At 23.6% G+C, this 22,747-nt stretch overlaps 1 protein-coding gene across 1 annotated transcript; it reads left to right on the forward strand.

Annotated features, from left to right (window-relative positions):
* The first annotated feature begins 1,140 nt into the window (after positions 1–1,140).
* On the forward strand, positions 1,141–1,752 carry LOC127284355 (uncharacterized). The gene has a single exon (XM_051309752.1). The coding sequence runs from the start codon at positions 1,141–1,143 to the stop codon at positions 1,750–1,752; it is 612 nt and encodes a 203-aa protein (XP_051165709.1).
* The last annotated feature ends 20,995 nt before the right edge of the window (positions 1,753–22,747 follow it).

Below are 22,747 nucleotides of genomic sequence, written 5' to 3' on the forward strand. Positions count from 1 at the left end.
ATTTTGAAAATCAACTGCAATTTGATTGAAACTTGTTACTCGGGGGTTTTCGGGGTCGCTGATTACGAATATTTTGCAATTTTGAAAATTGGTTTTAGAATCCTAATTAGGAACCTTAAAAATCCACAGATACTTTATTTTTTATCTATTCTACATGAGTTTCGTTACGAAATTTTAATCACCCCTTTCCCAATTTTTCGCCCACCATATTAAATCCGACATTTTCAATTTTTCAATTTTTAATCGAATTCGTAATCAGCGACCCCGAAAACCCCCGAGTAACAAGTTTCAAGCGATTCAAATCACTTTGAAAAATTGGTTGTGAAATCATGCAAAAGTTTTGTATATTTGGTTCTTAAAGGGTTAAAGGTTTCACTCACCCCATTCAAAAAGGTTTATAACGGTAATTTCTACCGAGCAGTATCTTTTAGGAAATCAAGAAAGAAGTGTCAAACATTTTTTAAATAATGAAATAATGATTTTAATTAAACTTTCTTTAATGATCATGATATGTATATTTTGCCACTCAAAATATGACTTTTCAACCCCTGTTTTCAACCCTTACAACATCTTCATTGCCGATATAAAAATGCACGTATCCAATATTTTTAGCTCCTCTAAAAAATGCGCAAAGACTCAAGTCAATCGGCGATTGGCACTTGGGTAGTGTTACTTGTCAGAAGAAAAGGAGACTTAGCTGAAAATCAGTTCGGATTCAGAAAGGGTCGACAGACGATAGACGCTATAAGAAGAATTTTATCACTTGCTAAAGATGCTGCGAGTTTTAGTACAAAAAGTAAACGTCTGTGTTCAGCAATCACTCTGGATGTGAAGAATGCGTTTAATAGTGCTTCTTGGCAGATCATTTTAGACGAATTAAGAACGAGGAAATTTGACGAATCTCTGATAAACATTATTGCTTTATATCTGTCAAAAAGGGAAATTTTGATCGAAACTGAGTCGGGAAAGAGATAAATGAAGATTACTAGTGGGGTTCCACAAGGTTCAGTTCTTGGACCAACGCTTTGAAACATACAATATGATGGACTGTTAAAACTAGATTTTCCGGAAGGAGTATATGTAGTGGGGTTTGCTGATTATGTAGTCCTAGTCGTTGTGGCGACATCTGAGAAGCAGTTAATGGAGAAAGCTGAAACAGCAGTGCTTCGAGTGGTGAAATGGATGAAAAGCAGGAAATTAACACTTGCACCGGAAAAAACAGAAGCAGTGCTCCTTACTAACAAAACGAAATTGGACCCAATTGAATTCGATATGCAAGGAGTTAAAATAAAACCGGGAAATTATATAAAGCAGCTAGGAGTATGGATAGATAAAAAACTAACTTTCAAGGAACACGTAAATAAAGTATTAGAAAAAGCAGAGAAGACAATGTCAGTTTTAGCCAGTCTAATGCCAAACATTAAAGGACCAAGTGCATCAAAAAGAAAAATTCTTGTTAGCGTAGTTCACTCGCAGATTTTATACGATGTACCAGTTTGGGTCCGCGCATTAAAAATCAAAGAATACTTAAAAAAACTAATTAGATTGCAAAAGGTTATGGGAATAAGAGTGTGTAGTGGGTATCGAACAATTTCTGCATCAGCAGTCGGGGTAATAGCTGATATACCGCCAATAGAACTACTTGCCTACGAAAGAAAAGATGTTTATGAGTGGAAAACTAAGGAAGAAGCGAAAAGCGAAATGTTGGCCCGATGGCAAGAAAAGTGGGACGGAGCGCAACATGGGCGTTGAACATAGAAGCTGATTCCTGTTATCAAAACTTGGAGAAATCGAAAATATGGTGAGGTAGATTATTACATCACTCAGGCTCTATCAGGCCATGGCTGTTTTATGGAGTATTTATATGTAAGAAAAAGGCACGATACCGGTTTGTGTGATTATTTTAGCGAACGTGATGATGTGAGTCATACACTTTTTAAATGCCCATGATGGTCACTAAATAGAAGTGAATTTAAGAGAATATCTAAAGTTGAATTTGACATTATAAACATGATGAAAATTTTATTACAAGATGAGGAAGGTTGGTTAATTACCTACAAAGTTATCCGTTCAATAATTGAAACTAAAGAGGAAGAACACAGAGATATAAAAAGAAATTCAGGAAACTAAAAAAGAGAATAGAGAATTAAAAGAATTTGGGATTTTTAACCTATAGACTAAAATATTGTTTTTAATTAATGACAAGTAGTTGCTTATAAATGGACAGAGGACCTAGACAGCGCTCAAACTGATGTTATGCTAACGCGGTTCCGGTTTGGGAGAGCGTAGAAAAGAGGAGATTAGGTTTTTAGTCGGTAAACTATTTGGAGTCCGACATATCCCAACAACAACCTTTTATCTTTCGGGAATGCGTAACGCATTTTTGGACACTCCTAAAAAAAACCCGATAGTTTTTCTTAATTTTGGACTTTCGGGCTATTTGTGCTTCGAAGAGGGGAATTTAATTAAATAATTTTCTAAAACATAACAGTATTTTTTGAATATTTAGAAATGGTAAACAATTTTGCATTTAAACAAATTAGAATTCGATAATATATACAAAATTGAATCCTAAATCTTTTATTAAAGTTTTATTTCAATTAATCATTAATTATCTTGTTTGCTTATATGTTGTCTTAATAAGTAGTTAGTCAACTATACAATATTGATCGTTTAATTCTCTTGTAATATTATCCAAAGTTAAATGTTTCATGATGATCTAAGTCTTAAAAAATGCCTTAACATAAATGTTTAACATTAGAATTATTCAAATATCTAAATGTTAATAAGGTTTTCTCCAACATCAATCGAAGTCCTATTTATTTCTACTATGAATACGGAGTTTCTTATTCGAGATATTTAATCTAGCATTTACGGTAATTCAATGATGTTGTCTTTAGGAGACTACTTAATAAATGCTATTTTTTGAATGTTTAGAAGTGGTAAACAATTTTGCATTTAAACAAATTAGAATTCGATAATATAATTATTCAAAATTGATTCCTAAATCTTATATTAAAGTTTTATTTCAATTAATCATTAATTTTCTTGTTTAATTATATGTTGTCTTAATACGTAGTTAATCAACTATACAAAATTAATAGTTTAATTCTATTTTAATTTTATCCAAAGTTATATTTTTTATGATGATGTACGTCTTAAATAAAGCATTAAAATAAATGTTTAACATTAGAATTATTCAAATATCTAAATGTTAATACGGTTTTTCCCAACATCAATCTAAGTCCTATTCATTTCTACTATAAATACGGAGTTTCTTATTCGAGATGATTTAAAAATAGAAGTAATTGTAGCTTTTACATTTATTACAAATAGATTATATAAATTTACGTCTAGTTTTAGCTGCCAAATAAATTATTATTTGATGTTTTAAAATCGAGGACTATTTATATAGTATATTATTAAGTTCTTAATATGGAACTTGCAAGTTTTGGAATGTTAATCTAGCATTTACGGTATTCCACTCATATTGACTTTACGAGACTACTTAATGGATGGTATTTTTTGAATGTTGATGCATCTTCTTGGCAAATGATTTAAGACTTTTCTTTAAACCTAATGTTTCTTCAAACGCGACTATAAAGGCTGGAATTAAAATTTATTCATTTACTTTGTAATTTGACTGTAACACATTTTTTCAATCCGTTTAAAAATGTTTCATATTGGACGTAAGCTAATATCAATAAATGAGTTCTATGTTCAACAGACCCTTTTTATTCTTTAAGATTGTGAATCTTGTTGCGAGTTAAAAATTCAGATTTTTTTAAAAACACTATCTGTTGGTTACTGGTGATACTAAAATAGAATTTCGCTTCTTGTTTTTTAAATAGTAGGCTTTATCTTTTAAAAATTACATATATTACTTTTAAATATATTTATTTCATGTATTCTCTAGTTTATCAGCAATCAATTGAATCTATTTTTTTGAATAGCTGTTTTTTAATAAGTAAGTATGATATTATTCTATTATAAAATTTACTGAATTTTGAAATTAGATATTTAATTACATAAATACTGCTTAACAAATGTCACGAATTTCAATATTCAAAATATAAATCACACGAGAATAATTTTGCATATCAAATAACAGAAAGAAAATACAAAATTTAATATTGATACTATTTACTTACACTGTAATTTTTAACTGATTCACAGAACCAATATATTAATTCTATTGTAAAATTATCTCTAATTTAAATAATTAAATTCAAATAATTTTCAAAAAATAAATTTAGTTTTAGAACGATAAAATTAGAAACATACAACTTACAGAATGTTAAGGTTTTTAACTTTATCAATCTGAGTCCAATTTAGTTATGCTAGGAAGACGGTGTTCCCAATTCTGAATGTTTCAGTAATGAAATAATTTTAATTTTCACTTTCATATCGAAAGTATACTATACTTAATAGTCAACAACATCTTCAGAGATAAAGCTTTAATTTAAGAAATTCTCAATTATGTTATGAAAGACATATTCATTTATCAACTACATAGTCTGTTAAAAATAACTGTAATTGAATACGATGGTAATGCAATATGAAAATTTAAAAATTCAATTAAAATAATTTTTGAACAGTTTACTTCCTTGTCGTTTCAAATAAATTACGATTATATTGAACAAAATCGTTTACTTCTTAAGCTGAAATTTCATTATTTAAACACAAGAGAATTAGATAAAAAAATAAAAATTGATTACCAACAATAGTTATACGCTTTTCTTTCAAGGAATCAACAATTATTTATTTTGATTATATATTGTGTTAAAAAATATTTACTAAACTTTACAAAATCGGAAGATAAAATTAGCATGCAATATAATCCTTAAGAAATATTTTTCAAGACAATCGACTAATTATATAATGATTTAACATAAATGTTTAAACTTACAATCATACGACTTGCTTAAATTTAACAAGCTTCTACCGTCATTAATCAAAGTCTAATTTTGTTCTATTATTAAGAATTTGTCTTTTGTTCAAAAAGATTTAATAATTAGGTTATTTTAATTTTAATATTCATTTCGAAAGGATACCGTATTTAATATTTCACAACATCTTCAAAGATATAGCTTTAATTCAAGAAATTCTAATCTCTGTAATCGAAGACATATCTATTTACCAACTACGTAATCTGATAAAAATAACGGTAATTGAACTCAATGGTAATTAGAGAAGAAAATTAAATAATTCAATTACAATCATTATCCTATAGTAGAATTATTTCCAGTTGTATCTACTAATTAAATTACGATTAGATGTTTTAAAATTATTGACTACTTAAATTAAATTTTAGTAGTTCTTAATATTAGGATCATTGCAGTTTTGGAATGTCAATCTGGCATTTATAATAATTCACCCTAAATATGATTTTTAATATAATCCTGTAATTAAACAATGCTTAAACATAAATGTTTAAAATTAGAATCATACAACTTGCTGAAAATTAACAAGATTTTTATCTTTATCAATAGAAGTCTAATTTTTTTCAGTTATTAGGAATTTGTTTCTTTTTCGAAATGTTTTAATAATTAGAGAATTTTAAATTCGACATTCATTACGAAAGGATACCATACATAATATTTAACAACATCTTCAAAGATAAAACTTTAATTCAAGAAATTCTAAATTCTGTAATGGAAGACATACCTATTTATCAACTACGTAGTCTGATAAAAATAACAGTAATTCAATTCAATGGTAATAAGAGATGAAAATTAAATAATTCATTTAAAATTATTATCCTATACTAAAAATATTTCCAGGTTTAGCTACTAATTGAACAAACAATTTGATATTACAAAATTATTGACTACTTAAATTAAATTTTATGAGTTTTTAATATTAGGATCATGCTAGTTTTAGAATGTTAATCTAGCATTTATAAAAATTTACCCTGAATAAGATTTTTTACCTTTATCTATTAAAGTTTATTTTGATCTATTTTGAAGAATTTGTTTCATATTCGAAATGTTTTAATAATTAGAAAATTTTAATTTTAATATTCATTACAAAAGGATACTATACTTAATATTTTGCAGTATCTTCAGAAATTAAGCGTAAAATCAAGAAATTCTAAATTATGTAATGAATGACGTATACATTTATCGACTACAAAGTCTGAAAAAAAGGTACTTGAATTCATAGCTAATAATCAATGTAAATTAAATATTTCAATTCAAATGATTATCCCATAGTAAAATTATTTCCAGGTTTAGTTACTAATTAAACTAAGAATTGTAAATTACAAAATTATTGACTACTTAAATTAAATTTTATTAGTTTTTATAGTAGGATTATGCAATATTTGGAATGTTAATCTAGAATTTTTAGTAATTCACACTAAGTAAAATTTTTTAAGATGATCCTATAATTAAATAATGCTTACACATGAATTTTAAAAATTAGAATCTTACAACTTGCTGAATGTTAACAAGGTTTTTATCTTTATCAATCGAAGTCTAATTTTGTTATATTATTAAGAATGTATTTCTTGTTCAAAAAGATTCAATAATTAGGTTATTTTAATTTTAACATTCATTTCGAAAGGATACCGTATCTAATATTTAACAACATCTTCAAAGATATAGCTTTAATTCAAGAAATTCTAAACTCTGTAATGGAAGACATATCTATTTACCAACTACGTAGTCTGATATAAATAACAGTAATTGAATTCAATGGTAATAAAAGATGAAAATTAAATAATTCATTTAAAATTATTATCATATGGTAAAATTATTTCCAGGTTTAGCTACTAATTGAACAAACAATTTGATATTACAAAATTATTGACTACTTAAATTAAATTTTATGAGTTTTGAATATTAGGATCATGCAAGTTTTAGAATGATAATCTAGCATTTATAAAAATTTACCCTGAATAAGATTTTTTACCTTTATCTATTAAAGTTTATTTTGGTCTATTATGAAGAACTTGTTTCATATTCGAAATGTTTTAATAATTAGAAAATTTTAATTTTAATATTGATTACAAAAGGATACTATACTTAATATTTTACACCATCTTCAGAGATAAAGCGTAAATTCAAGAAATTCTAAATTATGTAATGAATGACGTATACATTTATCGACAACATAGTCTGATAAAAAAACGGTACTTGAATTCATTGCTAATAAGAAATGTAAATTAAATATGTCAATTCAAATGATTATCCCATAGTAAAATTATTTCCAGGTTTAGTTACTAATTAAACTAAGAATTGTAAATTACAAAATTATTGACTACTTAAATTAAATTTTATTAGTTTTTATAGTAGGATTATGCAATATTTGGAATGTTAATCTAGAATTTTTAGTAATTCACACTAAGTAAAATTTTTTAAGATGATCCTATAATTAAATAATGCTTACACATGAATTTTAAAAATTAGAATCTTACAACTTGCTGAATGTTAACAAGGTTTTTATCTTTATCAATCGAAGTCTAATTTTGTTATATTATTAAGAATGTATTTCTTGTTCAAAAAGATTCAATAATTAGGTTATTTTAATTTTAACATTCATTTCGAAAGGATACCGTATCTAATATTAAATTCTTTAATTTAAGAGATATGCGAATTACAAATTTCTTATCAGTTTCATCAAGTAATTAAATCAGTTGATGCAAATGCAATCTACTTGGCTAAAGATTTAAGGCTTTTTTTTTACCTGTAATGTTTTTTTAAACGCGACTATTAAGTCTAGTGTTAGAATTAATTCATTTTCTTTGTAATTTGAATGCAACACATTTTCTCAATGCGTTTAAAAATTTTACATATTGGATGTAAGCTAATATCAATAAATGAGTACTATGTTCAACAGACCCTTTTTATTCTCCTAGATTGCAAATCTCGATGCGAGTGAAAAATTCAGATTTGTTGAAAAACACCATCTATCGGTTAGTGGTAATACTAAAAAAAGAGTTTTGCTGCTTGTTTTTTAAATAGTAGGATTTATCTTTGCGAAATTAAATATATTAACTTAATGTAAATATCTATTGCATTCATTCTGCAGTTCCTTAGCAATCAATTAGGTCAAATTTTTTGAAAAGCTTTTTTTTAATAAATAAGTATGATATTGACGTTTACAGATTTTGCTGAATTTTTGAATTTGATTTTTATGTATCTAAATACTGGTCAAGGAATGAAACGAATTTTAATATGCAAAATATAAATTGAATGAAAATATTATCCTATAGTAGATTTACTTCCAGGTTAAGCTACCAATTAAATTATGATTAGATGTTTCAAATTATTGACTACTTAAATTAAAATGTATGATTTTTTAATATTAAGATCATGCAAGTTTTGGAAGTTAATCTAGTATTTATGGTAATTAACACTGAGTAAAATTTTTCAAGATGATCCTTGAATTAAATAATGCTTAAACATAAATGTTGTTAATATTAGGATCATTGAAGTTTTGGAATGTCAATCTGGCATTTACAATAATTCACCCTAAATATGATTTTTAATATAATCCTGTAATTAAACAATGCACAGACATAAATGTTTAAAATTAAAATCATACAACTTGCTGAAAATTAACAAGATTTTTATCTTTATCAATAGAAGTCTAATTTTTTTCAGTTATTAGGAATTTGTTTCTTTTTCGAAATGTTTTAATAATTAGATAATTTTAAATTTGACATTCATTACGAAAGGATACCACACATAATATTTAACAACATCTTCAAAGATAAAGCTTTAATTCAAGAAATTTTAAATTCTGTAATGGAAGACATACCTATTTTTCAACTACGTAGTCTGATAAAAATAACGGTAACTGAATTCAATGGTAATTAGAGAAGAAAATTAAATAATTCAATTAAAATCATTATCCTATTGTAGAATTATTTCCAGTTTTATCTACTAATCAAATTACGATTAGATGTTTTAAAATTATTGACTACTTAAATTAAATTTTATTAGTTGTTAATATTAGGAACATTGAAGTTTTGGAATGTCAATCTGGCATTTATAATAATTCACCCTAAATATGATTTTTAATATAATCCTGTAATTAAACAATGCTCAAACATAAATGTTTAAAATTAAAATCATATAACTTGCTGAAAATTAACAAGATTTTTATCTTTATCAATAGAAGTCTAATTTTTGTCAGTTATTAGGAATTTGTTTCTTTTTCGAAATGTTTTAATAATTAGATAATTTTAAATTTGACAATCATTACGAATGGATACCGTAGTAATATTTAACAACATCTTTAAAGATAAAGCTTTAATTCAAGAAATTCTAAATTCTGTAATGGAACACATACCTATTTATCAACTACGTAGTCTGATAAAAATAATGGTAATTGAATTCAATGGTAATTAGAGAAGAAAATTAAATGATTCAATTAAAATCATTATCCTATAGTAGGATTATTTCCAGTTTTACCTACTACTTAAATTACGATTAGATGTTTTAAAATTATTGACTACTTAAATTAAATTTTAGTAGTTTTTAATATTAGGAAGTTTTGGAATGTCAATCTGGCATTTATAATAATTCACCCTAAATATGATTTTTAATATAATCCTATAATTAAACAATGCACAGACATAAATGTTTAAAATTAGAATCATACAACTTGCTGAAAATTAACAAGATTTTTATCTTTATCAATGGAAGTCTAATTTTTTTCAGTTATTAGGAATTTGTTTCTTTTTCGAAATGTTTTAATAATTAGATAATTTTAAATTTGACATTCATTACGAAAGGATACCACACATAATATTTAACAACATCTTCAAAGATAAAGCTTTAATTCAAGAAATTTTAAATTCTGTAATGGAAGACATACCTATTTTTCAACTACGTAGTCTGATAAAAATAACGGTAACTGAATTCAATGGTAATTAGAGAAGAAAATTAAATAATTCAATTAAAATCATTATCCTATAGTAGAATTATTTCCAGTTTTATCTACTAATCAAATTACGATTAGATGTTTTAAAATTATTGACTACTTAAATTAAATTTTAGTAGTTTTTAATATTAGGATCATTGAAGTTTTGGAATGTCAATCTGGCATTTATAATGATTCACCCTAAATATGATTTTTAATATAATCCTGTAATTAAATAATGCTCAAATATAAATGTTTAAAATTAGAATCATACAACTTGCTGAAAATTAACAAGATTTTTATCTTTATCAATAAAAGTCTAATTTTTTTCAGTTATTAGGAATTTGTTTTTCTTTAGAAATGTTTTAATAATTAGATAATTTTAAATTCGACATTTCATTACGAAAGGATACCATACATAATATTTAACAACATCTTCAAAGATAAAGCTTTAATTCAAGAATTTCTAAATTCTGTAATGGAAGACATACATATTTATCAACTACGTAGTCTAATAAAAATAACGGTAATTGAATTCAATGGTAATTAGAGAAGAAAATTAAATAATTCAATTAAAATGATTATCCTATAGTAGAATTATTTCCAGGTTTAGCTACTAATTGTATTAAGTATTTGATATTACAAAATTATTGACACTTAAATTAAATTTTATTAGTTGTTAATATTAGGAACATTGAAGTTTTGGAATGTCAATCTGGCATTTATAATAATTCACCCTAAATATGATTTTTAATATAATCCTGTAATTAAACAATGCTCAAACATAAATGTTTAAAATTAAAATCATATAACTTGCTGAAAATTAACAAGATTTTTATCTTTATCAATAGAAGTCTAATTTTTGTCAGTTATTAGGAATTTGTTTCTTTTTCGAAATGTTTTAATAATTAGATAATTTTAAATTTGACAATCATTACGAATGGATACCGTAGTAATATTTAACAACATCTTTAAAGATAAAGCTTTAATTCAAGAAATTCTAAATTCTGTAATGGAACACATACCTATTTATCAACTACGTAGTCTGATAAAAATAATGGTAATTGAATTCAATGGTAATTAGAGAAGAAAATTAAATGATTCAATTAAAATCATTATCCTATAGTAGGATTATTTCCAGTTTTACCTACTACTTAAATTACGATTAGATGTTTTAAAATTATTGACTACTTAAATTAAATTTTAGTAGTTTTTAATATTAGGAAGTTTTGGAATGTCAATCTGGCATTTATAATAATTCACCCTAAATATGATTTTTAATATAATCCTATAATTAAACAATGCACAGACATAAATGTTTAAAATTAGAATCATACAACTTGCTGAAAATTAACAAGATTTTTATCTTTATCAATGGAAGTCTAATTTTTTTCAGTTATTAGGAATTTGTTTCTTTTTCGAAATGTTTTAATAATTAGATAATTTTAAATTTGACATTCATTACGAAAGGATACCACACATAATATTTAACAACATCTTCAAAGATAAAGCTTTAATTCAAGAAATTTTAAATTCTGTAATGGAAGACATACCTATTTTTCAACTACGTAGTCTGATAAAAATAACGGTAACTGAATTCAATGGTAATTAGAGAAGAAAATTAAATAATTCAATTAAAATCATTATCCTATAGTAGAATTATTTCAAGTTTTATCTACTAATCAAATTACGATTAGATGTTTTAAAATTATTGACTACTTAAATTAAATTTTAGTAGTTTTTAATATTAGGATCATTGAAGTTTTGGAATGTCAATCTGGCATTTATAATGATTCACCCTAAATATGATTTTTAATATAATCCTGTAATTAAATAATGCTCAAATATAAATGTTTAAAATTAGAATCATAAAACTTGCTGAAAATTAACAAGATTTTTACCTTTATCAATAGAAGTCTAATTTTTTTCAGTTATTAGGAATTTGTTTTTCTTTAGAAATGTTTTAATAATTAGATAATTTTAAATTTGACAATCATTACGAATGGATACCGTACGTAATATTTAACAACATCTTCAAAGATAAAGCTTTAATTCAAGAATTTCTAAATTCTGTAATGGAAGACATACATATTTATCAACTACGTAGTCTAATAAAAATAACGGTAATTGAATTCAATGGTAATTAGAGAAGAAAATTAAATAATTCAATTAAAATGATTATCCTATAGTAGAATTATTTCCAGGTTTAGCTACTAATTGTATTAAGTATTTGATATTACAAAATTATTGACACTTAAATTAAATTTTATTAGTTGTTAATATTAGGAAGATTGAAGTTTTGGAATGTCAATCTGGCATTTATAATAATTCACCTTAAATATGATTTTTAATATAATCCTGTAATTAAACAATGCTCAAACATAAATGTTTAAAATTAAAATCATATAACTTGCTGAAAATTAACAAGATTTTTATCTTTATCAATAGAAGTCTAATTTTTGTCAGTTATTAGGAATTTGTTTCTTTTTCGAAATGTTTTAATAATTAGATAATTTTAAATTTGACAATCATTACGAATGGATACCGTACGTAATATTTAACAACATCTTTAAAGATAAAGCTTTAATTTAAGAAATTCTAAATTCTGTAATGGAACACATACCTATTTATCAACTACGTAGTCTGATAAAAATAACGGTAACTGAATTCAATGGTAATTAGAGAAGAAAATTAAATAATTCAATTAAAATCATTATCCTATAGTAGAATTATTTCCAGTTTTATCTACTAATCAAATTACGATTAGATGTTTTAAAATTATTGACTACTTAAATTAAATTTTAGTAGTTTTTAATATTAGGATCATTGAAGTTTTGGAATGTCAATCTGGCATTTATAATGATTCACCCTAAATATGATTTTTAATATAATCCTGTAATTAAATAATGCTCAAACATAAATGTTTAAAATTAGAATCATACAACTTGCTGAAAATTAACAAGATTTTTATCTTTATCAATAGAAGTCTAATTTTTTTCAGTTATTAGGAATTTGTTTCTTTTTCGAAATGTTTTAATAATTAGATAATTTTAAATTTGACATTCATTACGAAAGGATACCGTACATAATATTTAACAACATCTTCAAAGATAAAGCTTTAATTCAAGAAATTCTAAATTCTGTAATGGAAGACATATCTATTTTTCAACTACGTAGTCTGATAAAAATAACGGTAATTGAATTCGATGGTAATTAGAGAAGAAAATTAAATAATTCAATTAAAATCATTATCCTATTGTAGAATTATTTCCAGTTTTATCTACTAATCAAATTACGATTAGATGTTTTAAAATTATTGACTACTTAAATTAAATTTTAGTAGTTTTTAATATTAGGAACATTGAAGTTTTGGAATGTCAATCTGGCATTTATAATAATTCACCCTAAATATGATTTTTAATATAATCCTGTAATTGAACAATGCTCAAACATAAATGTTTAAAATTCGAATCATACAACTTGCTGAAAATTAACAAGATTTTTATCTTTATCAATAGAAGTCTAATTTTTTTCAGTTATTAGGAATTTGTTTCTTTTTCGAAATGTTTTAATAATTAGATAATTTTAAATTTGACATTTCATTACGAAAGGATACCATACATAATATTTAACAACATCTTCAAAGATAAAGCTTTAATTCAAGAAATTTTAAATTCTGTAATGGAAGACATACCTATTTTTCAACTACGTAGTCTGATAAAAATAACGGTAACTGAATTCAATGGTAATTAGAGAAGAAAATTAAATAATTCAATTAAAATCATTATCCTATTGTAGAATTATTTCCAGGTTTAGCTACTAATTGTATTAAGTATTTGATATTACAAAATTATTGACACTTAAATTAAATTTTATTAGTTGTTAATATTAGGAACATTGAAGTTTTGGAATGTCAATCTGGCATTTATAATAATTCACCCTAAATATGATTTTTAATATAATCCTATAATTAAACAATGCACAGACATAAATGTTTAAAATTAGAATCATACAACTTGCTGAAAATTAACAAGATTTTTATCTTTATCAATGGAAGTCTAATTTTTTTCAGTTATTAGGAATTTGTTTCTTTTTCGAAATGTTTTAATAATTAGATAATTTTAAATTTGACATTCATTACGAAAGGATACCACACATAATATTTAACAACATCTTCAAAGATAAAGCTTTAATTCAAGAAATTCTAAATTCTGTAATGGAAGACATACCTATTTTTCAACTACGTAGTCTGATAAAAATAACGGTAATTGAATTCAATGGTAATTAGAGAAGAAAATTAAATAATTCAATTAAAATCATTATCCTATTCTAGAATTATTTCCAGTTTTATCTACTAATCAAATTACGATTAAATGTTTTAAAATTATTGACTACTTAAATTAAATTTTAGTAGTTTTTAATATTAGAAACATTGAAGTTTTGGAATGTCAATCTGGCATTTATAATAATTCACCCTAAATATGATTTTTAATATAATCCTGTAATTGAACAATGCTCAAACATAAATGTTTAAAATTCGAATCATACAACTTGCTGAAAATTAACAAGATTTTTATCTTTATCAATAGAAGTCTAATTTTTTTCAGTTATTAGGAATTTGTTTCTTTTTCGAAATGTTTTAATAATTAGATAATTTTAAATTTGACATTCATTACGAAAGGATACCGTACATAATATTTAACAACATCTTTAAAGATAAAGCTTTAATTCAAGAAATTCTAAATTCTGTAATGGAAGACATATCTATTTTTCAACTACGTAGTCTGATAAAAATAACGGTAATTGAATTCGATGGTAATTAGAGAAGAAAATTAAATAATTCAATTAAAATCATTATCCTATTGTAGAATTATTTCCAGTTTTATCTACTAATCAAATTACGATTAGATGTTTTAAAATTATTGACTACTTAAATTAAATTTTAGTAGTTTTTAATATTAGGAACATTGAAGTTTTGGAATGTCAATCTGGCATTTATAATAATTCACCCTAAATATGATTTTTAATATAATCCTGTAATTGAACAATGCTCAAACATAAATGTTTAAAATTCGAATCATACAACTTGCTGAAAATTAACAAGATTTTTATCTTTATCAATAGAAGTCTAATTTTTTTCAGTTATTAGGAATTTGTTTCTTTTTCGAAATGTTTTAATAATTAGATAATTTTAAATTTGACATTTCATTACGAAAGGATACCATACATAATATTTAACAACATCTTCAAAGATAAAGCTTTAATTCAAGAAATTTTAAATTCTGTAATGGAAGACATACCTATTTTTCAACTACGTAGTCTGATAAAAATAACGGTAACTGAATTCAATGGTAATTAGAGAAGAAAATTAAATAATTCAATTAAAATCATTATCCTATTGTAGAATTATTTCCAGGTTTAGCTACTAATTGTATTAAGTATTTGATATTAGAAAATTATTGACACTTAAATTAAATTTTATTAGTTGTTAATATTAGGAACATTGAAGTTTTGGAATGTCAATCTGGCATTTATAATAATTCACCCTAAATATGATTTTTAATATAATCCTATAATTAAACAATGCACAGACATAAATGTTTAAAATTAGAATCATACAACTTGCTGAAAATTAACAAGATTTTTATCTTTATCAATGGAAGTCTAATTTTTTTCAGTTATTAGGAATTTGTTTCTTTTTCGAAATGTTTTAATAATTAGATAATTTTAAATTTGACATTCATTACGAAAGGATACCACACATAATATTTAACAACATCTTCAAAGATAAAGCTTTAATTCAAGAAATTCTAAATTCTGTAATGGAAGACATACCTATTTTTCAACTACGTAGTCTGATAAAAATAACGGTAATTGAATTCAATGGTAATTAGAGAAGAAAATTAAATAATTCAATTAAAATCATTATCCTATTCTAGAATTATTTCCAGTTTTATCTACTAATCAAATTACGATTAAATGTTTTAAAATTATTGACTACTTAAATTAAATTTTAGTAGTTTTTAATATTAGAAACATTGAAGTTTTGGAATGTCAATCTGGCATTTATAATAATTCACCCTAAATATGATTTTTAATATAATCCTGTAATTGAACAATGCTCAAACATAAATGTTTAAAATTCGAATCATACAACTTGCTGAAAATTAACAAGATTTTTATCTTTATCAATAGAAGTCTAATTTTTTTCAGTTATTAGGAATTTGTTTCTTTTTCGAAATGTTTTAATAATTAGATAATTTTAAATTTGACATTCATTACGAAAGGATACCGTACATAATATTTAACAACATCTTCAAAGATAAAGCTTTAATTCAAGAAATTCTAAATTCTGTAATGGAAGACATACCTATTTTTCAACTACGTAGTCTGATAAAAATAACGGTAATTGAATTCGATGGTAATTAGAGAAGAAAATTAAATAATTCAATTAAAATCATTATCCTATTGTAGAATTATTTCCAGTTTTATCTACTAATCAAATTACGATTAGATGTTTTAAAATTATTGACTACTTAAATTAAATTTTAGTAGTTTTTAATATTAGGAACATTGAAGTTTTGGAATGTCAATCTGGCATTTATAATAATTCACCCTAAATATGATTTTTAATATAATCCTGTAATTGAACAATGCTCAAACATAAATGTTTAAAATTCGAATCATACAACTTGCTGAAAATTAACAAGATTTTTATCTTTATCAATAGAAGTCTAATTTTTTTCAGTTATTAGGAATTTGTTTCTTTTTCGAAATGTTTTAATAATTAGATAATTTTAAATTTGACATTCATTACTAAAGGATACCGTACGTAATATTTAACAACATCTTCAAAGATAAAGCTTTAATTCAAGAAATTCTAAATTCTGTAATGGAAGACATACCTATTTTTCAACTACGTAGTCTGATAAAAAATAACGGTAATTGAATTCAATGGTAATTGGAGAAGAAAATTAAATAATTCAATTAAAATCATTATCCTATTGTAGAATTATTTCCAGTTTTATCTACTAATCAAATTACGATTAGATGTTTTAAAATTATTGACTACTTAAATTAAATTTTAGTAGTTTTTAATATTAGGAAGTTTTGGAATGTCAATCTGGCATTTATAATAATTCACCCTAAATATGATTTTTAATATAATCCTGTAATTAAACAATGCACAGACATAAATGTTTAAAATTAGAATCATACAACTTGCTGAAAATTAACAAGATTTTTATCTTTATCAATAGAAGTCTAATTTTTTTCAGTTATTAGGAATTTGTTTCTTTTTCGAAATGTTTTAATAATTAGATAATTTTAAATTTGACATTCATTACGAAAGGATACCATACATAATATTTAACAACATCTTCAAAGATAAAGCTTTAATTCAAGAAATTTTAAATTCTGTAATGGAAGACATACCTATTTTTCAACTACGTAGTCTGATAAAAATAACGGTAACTGAATTCAATGGTAATTAGAGAAGAAAATTAAATAATTCAATTAAAATCATTATCCTATAGTAGAATTATTTCCAGTTTTATCTACTAATCAAATTACGATTAGATGTTTTAAAATTATTGACTACTTAAATTAAATTTTAGTAGTTTTTAATATTAGGATCATTGAAGTTTTGGAATGTCAATCTGGCATTTATAATGATTCACCCTAAATATGATTTTTAATATAATCCTGTAATTAAATAATGCTCAAACATAAATGTTTAAAATTAGAATCATACAACTTGCTGAAAATTAACAAGATTTTTATCTTTATCAATAGAAGTCTAATTTTTTTCAGTTATTAGGAATTTGTTTCTTTTTCGAAATGTTTTAATAATTAGATAATTTTAAATTTGACATTTCATTACGAAAGGATACCATACATAATATTTAACAACATCTTCAAAGATAAAGCTTTAATTCAAAAAATTTTAAATTCTGTAATGGAAGACATACCTATTTTTCAACTACGTAGTCTGATAAAAATAACGGTAACTGAATTCAATGGTAATTAGAGAAGAAAATTAAATAATTCAATTAAAATCATTATCCTATTGTAGAATTATTTCCAGGTTTAGCTACTAATTGTATTAAGTATTTGATATTACAAAATTATTGACACTTAAATTAAATTTTATTAGTTGTTAATATTAGGAACATTGAAGTTTTGGAATGTCAATCTGGCATTTATAATAATTCACCCTAAATATGATTTTTAATATAATCCTGTAATTAAACAATGCTCAAACATAAATGTTTAAAATTAAAATCATATAACTTGCTGAAAATTAACAAGATTTTTATCTTTATCAATAGAAGTCTAATTTTTGTCAGTTATTAGGAATTTGTTTCTTTTTCGAAATGTTTTAATAATTAGATAATTTTAAATTTGACAATCATTACGAATGGATACCGTAGTAATATTTAACAACATCTTTAAAGATAAAGCTTTAATTCAAGAAATTCTAAATTCTGTAATGGAACACATACCTATTTATCAACTACGTAGTCTGATAAAAATAATGGTAATTGAATTCAATGGTAATTAGAGAAGAAAATTAAATGATTCAATTAAAATCATTATCCTATAGTAGCATTATTTCCAGTTTTACCTACTACTTAAATTACGATTAGATGTTTTAAAATTATTGACTACTTAAATTAAATTTTAGTAGTTTTTAATATTAGGAAGTTTTGGAATGTCAATCTGGCATTTATAATAATTCACCCTAAATATGATTTTTAATATAATCCTATAATTAAACAATGCACAGACATAAATGTTTAAAATTAGAATCATACAACTTGCTGAAAATTAACAAGATTTTTATCTTTATCAATGGAAGTCTAATTTTTTTCAGTTATTAGGAATTTGTTTCTTTTTCGAAATGTTTTAATAATTAGATAATTTTAAATTTGACATTCATTACGAAAGGATACCACACATAATATTTAACAACATCTTCAAAGATAAAGCTTTAATTCAAGAAATTTTAAATTCTGTAATGGAAGACATACCTATTTTTCAACTACGTAGTCTGATAAAAATAACGGTAACTGAATTCAATGGTAATTAGAGAAGAAAATTAAATAATTCAATTAAAATCATTATCCTATAGTAGAATTATTTCCAGTTTTATCTACTAATCAAATTACGATTAGATGTTTTAAAATTATTGACTACTTAAATTAAATTTTAGTAGTTTTTAATATTAGGATCATTGAAGTTTTGGAATGTCAATCTGGCATTTATAATGATTCACCCTAAATATGATTTTTAATATAATCCTGTAATTAAATAATGCTCAAATATAAATGTTTAAAATTAGAATCATACAACTTGCTGAAAATTAACAAGATTTTTATCTTTATCAATAGAAGTCTAATTTTTTTCAGTTATTAGGAATTTGTTTTTCTTTAGAAATGTTTTAATAATTAGATAATTTTAAATTCGACATTTCATTACGAAAGGATACCATACATAATATTTAACAACATCTTCAAAGATAAAGCTTTAATTCAAGAATTTCTAAATTCTGTAATGGAAGACATACATATTTATCAACTACGTAGTCTAATAAAAATAACGGTAATTGAATTCAATGGTAATTAGAGAAGAAAATTAAATAATTCAATTAAAATAATTATCCTATAGTAGAATTATTTCCAGGTTTAGCTACTAATTGTATTAAGTATTTGATATTACAAAATTATTGACACTTAAATTAAATTTTATTAGTTGTTAATATTAGGAACATTGAAGTTTTGGAATGTCAATCTGGCATTTATAATAATTCACCCTAAATATGATTTTTAATATAATCCTGTAATTAAACAATGCTCAAACATAAATGTTTAAAATTAAAATCATATAACTTGCTGAAAATTAAGAAGATTTTTATCTTTATCAATAGAAGTCTAATTTTTGTCAGTTATTAGGAATTTGTTTCTTTTTCGAAATGTTTTAATAATTAGATAATTTTAAATTTGACAATCATTACGAATGGATACCGTAGTAATATTTAACAACATCTTTAAAGATAAAGCTTTAATTCAAGAAATTCTAAATTCTGTAATGGAACACATACCTATTTTTCAACTACGTAGTCTGATAAAAATAACGGTAACTGAATTCAATGGTAATTAGAGAAGAAAATTAAATAATTCAATTAAAATCATTATCCTATTGTAGAATTATTTCCAGGTTTAGCTACTAATTGTATTAAGTATTTGATATTACAAAATTATTGACACTTAAATTAAATTTTATTAGTTGTTAATATTAGGAACATTGAAGTTTTGGAATGTCAATCTGGCATTTATAATAATTCACCCTAAATATGATTTTTAATATAATCCTGTAATTAAACAATGCTCAAACATAAATGTTTAAAATTAAAATCATATAACTTGCTGAAAATTAAGAAGATTTTTATCTTTATCAATAGAAGTCTAATTTTTGTCAGTTATTAGGAATTTGTTTCTTTTTCGAAATGTTTTAATAATTAGATAATTTTAAATTTGACAATCATTACGAATGGATACCGTAGTAATATTTAACAACATCTTTAAAGATAAAGCTTTAATTCAAGAAATTCTAAATTCTGTAATGGAACACATACCTATTTATCAACTACGTAGTCTGATAAAAATAATGGTAATTGAATTCAATGGTAATTAGAGAAGAAAATTAAATGATACAATTAAAATCATTATCCTATAGTAGGATTATTTCCAGTTTTACCTACTACTTAAATTACGATTAGATGTTTTAAAATTATTAACTACTTAAATTAAATTTTAGTAGTTTTTAATATTAGGAAGTTTTGGAATGTCAATCTGGCATTTATAATAATTCACCCTAAATATGATTTTTAATATAATCCTATAATTAAACAATGCACAGACATAAATGTTTAAAATTAGAATCATACAACTTGCTGAAAATTAACAAGATTTTTATCTTTATCAATGGAAGTCTAATTTTTTTCAGTTATTAGGAATTTGTTTCTTTTTCGAAATGTTTTAATAATTAGATAATTTTAAATTTGACATTCATTACGAAAGGATACCACACATAATATTTAACAACATCTTCAAAGATAAAGCTTTAATTCAAGAAATTTTAAATTCTGTAATGGAAGACATACCTATTTTTCAACTACGTAGTCTGATAAAAATAACGGTAACTGAATTCAATGGTAATTAGAGAAGAAAATTAAATAATTCAATTAAAATCATTATCCTATAGTAGAATTATTTCCAGTTTTATCTACTAATCAAATTACGATTAGATGTTTTAAAATTATTGACTACTTAAATTAAATTTTAGTAGTTTTTAATATTAGGATCATTGAAGTTTTGGAATGTCAATCTGGCATTTATAATGATTCACCCTAAATATGATTTTTAATATAATCCTGTAATTAAATAATGCTCAAATATAAATGTTTAAAATTAGAATCATAAAACTTGCTGAAAATTAACAAGATTTTTATCTTTATCAATAGAAGTCTAATTTTTTTCAGTTATTAGGAATTTGTTTTTCTTTAGAAATGTTTTAATAATTAGATAACTTTAAATTTGACAATCATTACGAATGGATACCGTACGTAATATTAGGAAGTTTTGGAATGTCAATCTGGCATTTATAATAATTCACCCTAAATATGATTTTTAATATAATCCTATAATTAAACAATGCACAGACATAAATGTTTAAAATTAGAATCATACAACTTGCTGAAAATTAACAAGATTTTTATCTTTATCAATGGAAGTCTAATTTTTTTCAGTTATTAGGAATTTGTTTCTTTTTCGAAATGTTTTAATAATTAGATAATTTTAAATTTGACATTCATTACGAAAGGATACCACACATAATATTTAACAACATCTTCAAAGATAAAGCTTTAATTCAAGAAATTTTAAATTCTGTAATGGAAGACATACCTATTTTTCAACTACGTAGTCTGATAAAAATAACGGTAACTGAATTCAATGGTAATTAGAGAAGAAAATTAAATAATTCAATTAAAATCATTATCCTATAGTAGAATTATTTCCAGTTTTATCTACTAATCAAATTACGATTAGATGTTTTAAAATTATTGACTACTTAAATTAAATTTTAGTAGTTTTTAATATTAGGATCATTGAAGTTTTGGAATGTCAATCTGGCATTTATAATGATTCACCCTAAATATGATTTTTAATATAATCCTGTAATTAAATAATGCTCAAATATAAATGTTTAAAATTAGAATCATAAAACTTGCTGAAAATTAACAAGATTTTTATCTTTATCAATAGAAGTCTAATTTTTTTCAGTTATTAGGAATTTGTTTTTCTTTAGAAATGTTTTAATAATTAGATAACTTTAAATTTGACAATCATTACGAATGGATACCGTACGTAATATTTAACAACATCTTCAAAGATAAAGCTTTAATTCAAGAATTTCTAAATTCTGTAATGGAAGACATACATATTTATCAACTACGTAGTCTAATAAAAATAACGGTAATTGAATTCAATGGTAATTAGAGAAGAAAATTAAATAATTCAATTAAAATGATTATCCTATAGTAGAATTATTTCCAGGTTTAGCTACTAATTGTATTAAGTATTTGATATTACAAAATTATTGACACTTAAATTAAATTTTATTAGTTGTTAATATTAGGAACATTGAAGTTTTGGAATGTCAATCTGGCATTTATAATAATTCACCCTAAATATGATTTTTAATATAATCCTGTAATTAAACAATGCTCAAACATAAATGTTTAAAATTAAAATCATATAACTTGCTGAAAATTAACAAGATTTTTATCTTTATCAATAGAAGTCTAATTTTT

Source organism: Leptopilina boulardi, unplaced genomic scaffold, assembly GCF_019393585.1.
Source record: "Leptopilina boulardi isolate dan_hultmark-lab unplaced genomic scaffold, ZJU_Lbou_2.1 LbouV2_324, whole genome shotgun sequence".
Lineage (NCBI taxonomy): Eukaryota > Metazoa > Arthropoda > Insecta > Hymenoptera > Figitidae > Leptopilina > Leptopilina boulardi.